The following is a 7,283-nucleotide window of genomic DNA, read 5'->3' as shown; positions in this document are numbered from 1 at the left end:
GGTTGGAAAAGACCTTTAAGATCATCAAGTCCAACCATTAACCTAACCCTGCCATCCCACCACTAAACCATGTCCCTAAGCATCACATCTAGATGTCTTTTAAATACCTCCAGGGATGGGGACTTGACCACTTCCCTGGGCAGCCTGTTCCAATGCTCGATAATCCTTTCGGTGAAGAAATTTTTCCTAATATCCAATCTAAACCTCCCCTGGTGCAACTTGAGGCCATTTCCTCTCATCCTATTGCCCGTTACCTGGGAGAAGAGATCCAGCAGACGTTGCAGAGATTGACATAGAAACCCAGCACAAGCTTCAAATGTACGAGACCTGAGCCCTGCCAAATATCCTGAAAGTTATAAACAGAAAACTAGAATTGCTCACTGTATTAAGTGGCAGTCTTTATCATAAAGCATTGTTGGACTTAAAGCTTTTCCTTGGGAGGTAACTCTGATTAAGTGAATTTCCCCATTAAGCACACCCTGATGAAGTGAAATACGCTGTATTTGAGCCAGCCATCCTGTGGTTTCAGTGGCTTACCCTCTTCTCTCCAGGCTCCTCACTCCTGTCTGAGAACGGTTTTTGGGCCGTCCATGTGACTTTTCTTGAAATAGACCGTACGGCTGCAAGCGGGTCGGTATCGGGCCAGTCATAGCTTGGTGTGACATATGACCAGGAAAGAAACCCCATTTGATGTGGAACACAGTTTAACTGTGGTCTATTTTAGGAGCTTGGAAACATTTGTTCCACAGAAATATATCCCTGTTCCAGTTACAATGAATCCTAGCTAGACTGAGGCTGGGACACTTGAACAGTCAGTAAAAACAGTCTCGCTGGTTTTCATTTAATATGATATTGCGGATTGTGAATGACTGTGGGTGTTTAGGTCTGTGGTTAACTTCAGTGCCTGCTATATGTTACAGCTACTCTTTTTGTTTTTCCTACAGCAGATCTACAGAATTGGGCTAACGAAGTGTGCAGCCAAATAAAAGGAACAAAGGTAAAGTCAAAGACACTAACCCCTTCTGAAGCAGACTCCATGTTAATGTTTGGCTAGAAAGCAAGTTTTGACTTCCCCAAAAAATGCTTGCAGCTTTGGCTTTTTCAGTCTGGTTTTCTGTAAATGTGAGGCGTATGAAATCACCATTCTCAAATAGCTTCTGAACCTGCTCTCTGGTTTCAGCCAGTTTTAACAGCGGTAAAAGTCTCTGTGATGATGATTAAATATTTACAAGACGAAAGGTAAACAGGAGCCCACCCGTTGCTGAACACCTGAGACTACCTAGGAGAGAGCCTTTCTAAATCCTAAGAGGAGGACCAGCTTAGTTGAGTTTGCACCTTTTTACACACCAGAGTCCTCACCAGGGAGGGAGAAACCTGGATTTGGGGCAATGCCAAGAATGCCAGACATGCAAGGCATTAAGGACAGAGCCATCAGATGAAGAACCTGGCAGTGAGACCCCTTACTTAAAGTGCTCACAGAAATCCCTCTTGTCCATTCGGCTGTAAAAAACCTAAGGCTTTCCAAGAGGTTTTGCTCTGGAGCAGCCCCAGATTACATGCTTGAAACGCTGAGATGGGGGCATAGGTTCAAGTTCATGTGCACTGACTGCTTCACACCACGGACGTGGATGGAGGTCTCCCAGGTGCATGCTCTCCCCACCACCCCGCCTTGGAGCCCTGTCTAGCTTAGCTATTGAAAGACTCAAATTCCATTGCAACAACAACAAAAAAACCCCAAAATCAAACCCACCTTTTTGAGTAGGCAGTTCCTCTTTTGTCATGTAAATGTTTGTGCAAGCTCCTGTACAGGCAGCTGCTCAGATCCTCTGGGACAGAGGAGTGGATCAACAGCAGTTGGTGACTGGGAGCATTTACACTCTCTCCTCCAGCCTGGAAGATCTGAACAGACACTAGAAATGAAAGGTAGCAGTTCCCAAATACCCATCATTACAGCACCGCTCGCGTGAACTGAAGGGAACCCTTGAAGTATTTCCCAACCCTTTTTTGTGGAGCTGCAACCAAAAATACAGCTTTACTTTGACAAGTACTGGCAACGTGACGTGATGGGCCTTTGCATTTTTTGTCCTACCATTTTCCAGGTTAAAGCAACCTTGCCCATGTGACTTTTTTTTTTTTTTTTTTCCTACCCTTCTTTGGCCCCCTTGCCCTTACCTCTTCACCCCACGGACGTGGATGGAGGTCTCCCAGGTGCATGCTCTCCCCACCACCCCGCCTTGGAGCCCTGTCTAGCTTAGCTATTGAAAGACTCAAATTCCATTGCAACAACAACAAAAAAACCCCAAAATCAAACCCACCTTTTTGAGTAGGCAGTTCCTCTTTTGTCATGTAAATGTTTGTGCAAGCTCCTGTACAGGCAGCTGCTCAGATCCTCTGGGACAGAGGAGTGGATCAACAGCAGTTGGTGACTGGGAGCATTTACACTCTCTCCTCCAGCCTGGAAGATCTGAACAGACACTAGAAATGAAAGGTAGCAGTTCCCAAATACCCATCATTACAGCACCGCTCGCGTGAACTGAAGGGAACCCTTGAAGTATTTCCCAACCCTTTTTTGTGGAGCTGCAACCAAAAATACAGCTTTACTTTGACAAGTACTGGCAACGTGACGTGATGGGCCTTTGCATTTTTTGTCCTACCATTTTCCAGGTTAAAGCAACCTTGCCCATGTGGTTTTTTTTTTTTTTTTTTTCCTAGCCTGTCTTGGGCCCTCTGAATCACCCCGGTTTTTTTCTTTGATCATTACTGATAGTAAAGATTCTGCTCCCAGTAAGGCCTTCACAAATCAACAGCCCTTTGGACACACAGATGATTTGGGGGGTTTCCAAACCTTATAAGCAGTTGGGTAGGTCTTATCGATGTTTCATAAGGAACAGCAGAATCCAGTGACTGTTCTAGATGTATGTGCCTTCTTAAGAACTAGGAATAGTCCTCTCCCAGAATCAAATGTTATTGCCCCCCCCCAGGCCACCAGTTTTTTTTCTGAACACCCGCTGAGCCCAGCATCACTAGTCACAGTTTCACAGCAGAACAGAATTACACTTCGACACTCAAATATAGCGGTGCTGCTCAACCTGGGCAGCTCCACACCAAGGAAGAACTGAGATCCGCCTCCTCCTTCTTTGTCTAGAAAATAACCTTCTGCTTATCTGTATTAAACACATCGTTCTTTCGGCTTTCTTTCAGGAGCCCCCAAGGGACGCATTTGTTGCTGTGAACACCACGAATGCCGCTGTCCCCCACACCTCCGAAGGCGGGTGTCTCCTGGGCCCCACTGGCTCTCCTGCCCCTGGAAGCTCATGCTGCACCAGCAGCCACGCTCCTTGCAGGAACGGGAGCCCCGGCATGGCGCCGTGTGAGGCAGGAGGGAGCCTCCAAGAGTTTTCTATGGTAACCGAGACTGATGATGACCATTTCCCAACGGTTCCCACGGAAGACGAATACATGGATAAGGATCTCAATACCACTGATTATTTATCTTTACTGAGTCGGACTGCCAGTAAAAATGCGTCGTCATTTTCAGAACCAATGGAGGCAGGGGAGAATGACAGCTTAAATCAGTACTTTTCAGGGATTGGGAGTACAGAGGATGTATCCATCTCTCAAGGCCCTCACCCTTCCTCTGACACGGATGGGGCACACGCTGCCACAGACAAACTTCTCCAGAAATCTTGCCAGTGTGCTCACAGTTGCCTGAAGGAAACAGGCAACAAAGACACAGATCGTTTTGCAATAAACTATGAATCAGAAAAGATCTGTGTGAGGTGTGGCATTTCATACAGGGAATCTCCCAGAAAGTGGAGCAAACCCTGTTGCGCTGCAGCTGACAGTGCCTCCACCTCCCCAGAAACTGGATCCTATGCACAGTGCACCTGTGGCTTGAATTTTCTCTCTGCTGGTCAGAGCACTCTAGCAAGCGATCACGGTATGGAAGATGCCTCTTCAGACAGTACCAACATGAAGTACCAGAACGCAAACAGAAGCACTTCAGGGACAAACAGCAGCACTTCAGACCTCCCTCCAGCATCTGGTAAGCCCATTAGGCTTGACCCGTACGCGGTCGTATAGGATTATTCTCTGTGCTAGCTCAGCATTATTCAGAGGGTCTGATTTAGGAGAAGGAGAGAAGAATAAAATGATGCCTTTTCACTTAATTGCCCTGAAGCTGAAATCTGAAAGACAAAAATGAAATAGCACGGCCATTTGGTCTGTAGTGAATTCTGCAGGTAGGATGAGCACTGTGAGGGACTAACCAGCAATGCAGAACCCATCTTCTGGCTGTCACTGCAAAGGCCGGGCAGTTCTGTTACTGAAGTATTTTGGTGAAAGCAGGTGTGTGTATTGGAGGAAACTTAGAAGGAGGAGGGCATAGGGACCTAGAGGCTGAGTCAAGGAAGGATGCACAGCGCTCAGACAGACGATTTTCCATTCATCAGCCTGCACACACGTCTTTGCCATTAGGTTTAAGTCCAGTTAATGTTTATATGGCAGTCAGCGAAACTCCAGCTGGAGCTGTAACCTGGTGGCCTCAACTGGGTCTAAGAGATTAAGTTCAATTATCTGCTTTTAGCTCTTTCTCTTTGTTTTAATTTGCTAGGATGTAAGCATTCACCTAAAAATAATTTTATACAGACATTGTTTCTCCATACACAAGTGCTCTGTCCCCTAAACAACGCTGAAACGCTGTTGCCAATTTACTAATTGACTGCCGATTTGCTAATTGAGTAAATATATCAAAATTGTCAAATCAAAGCAGGAAAAAAAATCACTGAAGCAAAACTAGCAGAAGGGAAGTTATGAGTCTTTTCTGGATGAAACCTTCCTCCCTCAGACATTTTCAGTATAAAAGTCTGCAATCTGCCTGTCATGTGTTATTAGTCATGTTAGGTTATAATCTCTTAAAGTCAGATGCTCTATTTTTATTTATGTCAATGTACTGCCAAGCGTAATGAGACCTTAGTTTTGACTGGGACATCTAAGTATTACTGTAATACACACAGCAGTCATAAGCAGTTGCCCTTCCTTAAAACCATGTCGTGCCTTCAAGTTTCTGAAGGAGACATTCTTGTCGGTCTGCCAAAGCCCAAAAGCAACACTTTTGAAGGCCCTTCCCCTCTCAACACGCATGCCGTGGGGCAATCTGAAAGTGTGTAGCGTTCATCTTTCTAAGAGCAGATTCTCTTTCTGCTGTTTCAGTTTCCTGAAATCCTGACACAGTTTCACTGCCTGGTCTGTACAAAATTCAGCAGTAGCAAAGAGAACGCAGATGATCTTTTTATGTTGTTGTTGGAAGGTGACTCTGAGGTACAGCTGAAAGTCAAGTCGTATTTGGCACTGCAGAAGTACCGCTTTTTCTTTCTAAATGTGACAGAAAGAGGAAGAGAACATATTAAGGAACAACAGGGCAAACAGGAGAGCTTGGATTTAAGTGACGTGCTAGAAAGTGCCATCTTAGATGTGCAGCACAATTCTTTATATTTTAATTGCGTCTGTGCCTTCGGGTATGTACATGCTACAGTGCCATCTGGTGAAACCTGAGCACAGATGCAGCGTTCCTAATTTGCCATTTTTTAGGCAGGGCCGCCAGCAGTTATCGAGCAAGCTATGGGCAGTATGAGAGTATGGGTTAGTTAATCTGTAGGTAATGTTGCTTGCTGGCGGAGGTATTTTTTCTGTCTGCAGAATGGCTGTGCCCTGCTGACGACACCTAGTTGCACGAGGAGCGAGCCAGGGCTTAGCCATAGCTTCCACGCTGAAGCACCCCAGCCATGCTGGGGCTGCGCATGGAGCTGCAACGGCGCCGGTCATTTTGCTGGGCCTTATGAAACGCCCACATGGTATAAATGTGCAGGCAAAATAACTTTCTGTAAAGCCTCTCAAAGCCACTGAAGCCTTAGCAGTCATGCTAAGGCAGAACGGTACAAAAGAGGCTGGATGAAAAAATTGAAAGAAAAAGGCCATGGGTAATCCCATGAAGTTTTGGTTTTAGTTCTCTAATACTCAGAATGACAACAGAAATTGCAAACTCTGTCCCTCCCTTGAAACAACCGTAGAGGACCAAAGCAAACCTCTGGACAGGTGCCACTTACAGGGGTCACCACCAGAGATGGAGGTAAGCCTTCAAGTGCTCTTTTAAACCGCCCCCCCCCCAAGCCTGGAGGCAGTCAGAACATGAAGGGTCGGTTCGTGACCACCTCGAGTCATGTGTAGGGCTACGGCATAAAGCACGAGTGCGGGAAGATTTAGGTGATTCATGATTAGGAATGGGTTTGCAGAGCCTTTCACTTCCAGATCCCAAACCACCCCACTTCGGCAGGAACAAACAGTTCCTACCACCTAGAGCCCATTAGATGGCTCAGAGAAAATTAATCGCCTACATTGTTCCAGTTCTTAGTGAATAATTACCACAAAAATTAATCTGTCGTTGTAATTAATATCATCAGGTAGTCTGAAGAGGTCAAAAGGCTGAAAAGTTGCAGAGAACGATGCCTTCACTTATCCTCTGAAGGTGTTCTATATACTTTCCAGGTTGGAAGCACATCTCTTAGTGCAGACCAGGAAGCTCTTCTGTCCGTTTTCTGTGCTTTTGGGCCTCAAATATCCTATTGTTTCAGCATGATATCTTCAGAAAGCAGTGACAATTTGCCAGCCACATTCAACTAAACATTATAAATGTGTTAATCTGCTTTTTTTTTTCCCCTCCCCACTGTCACATATATTTCTAAATTCTTGATCTCATAGTGAGCACTGGTAAACTTTTCCAGGGTACCTTTTGCAAGCAATGGGCAATCTGTATAAAGGCAACCAGTTATTTTTGTAGTCCCATTATGCCTAACAGTTGTGTTGATGGCAAACAGCCGAACCAAATTGAATGCAGAGGAAGCAACTGGCAGGGAAAAAAACTCCTGCAGAGAAAACTCTTATTGACACCTCATGTTAATCAACAACCCTTGGAAAGAAAGCAAAGAGCTAGCAATGCAGTGGTTCAGCTAAAATAAATAAGATTGCTTGAGGGGGGCTATTAGAGAGATGCTCAAGTGCTACCCAGGCTCGGTTATGAGCAGGCACAGGTCCTAACTCAGCACAGCTGGAGCCCAGTGTCCATGGCTGATGTGCAAACATCACCCGTGGCCACTAGAAAAACAGCTTTTCTCTGGGCTGGGCCATGCTTAGCTGCCATGAAAACGGGAACATCTCAAGTGTTGTGGAACGTAATGAGGAAAGGCACAAAATGTCTAAAAGGTGTTGGATCAGTCCGCAAGTAATGA

General features: G+C 45.6%; 1 protein-coding gene across 1 annotated transcript in view; it reads left to right on the top strand.

Moving 5' to 3' along the window:
* Positions 1-7,283, top strand: part of TNFRSF11A (TNF receptor superfamily member 11a) — a 17,015-nt gene that overhangs the window by 7,726 nt on the left and 2,006 nt on the right. Inside the window, exons 8-9 of the mRNA XM_035891301.1 lie at positions 948-997; positions 3,202-4,045. Coding sequence (XP_035747194.1) covers positions 948-997; positions 3,202-4,045 — 894 coding nt within the window. The remainder of the gene's footprint in view (positions 1-947; positions 998-3,201; positions 4,046-7,283) is intronic.

The sequence above is a fragment of the Egretta garzetta genome, unplaced genomic scaffold (assembly GCF_000687185.1).
Source record: "Egretta garzetta isolate BGI_Z169 unplaced genomic scaffold, ASM68718v1 scaffold463, whole genome shotgun sequence".
In the NCBI taxonomy this organism is placed as follows: domain Eukaryota; kingdom Metazoa; phylum Chordata; class Aves; order Pelecaniformes; family Ardeidae; genus Egretta; species Egretta garzetta.
The sequence above is the reverse complement of the archived record's forward strand: the minus strand, read 5'-3'. Positions and strand labels throughout refer to the sequence as shown.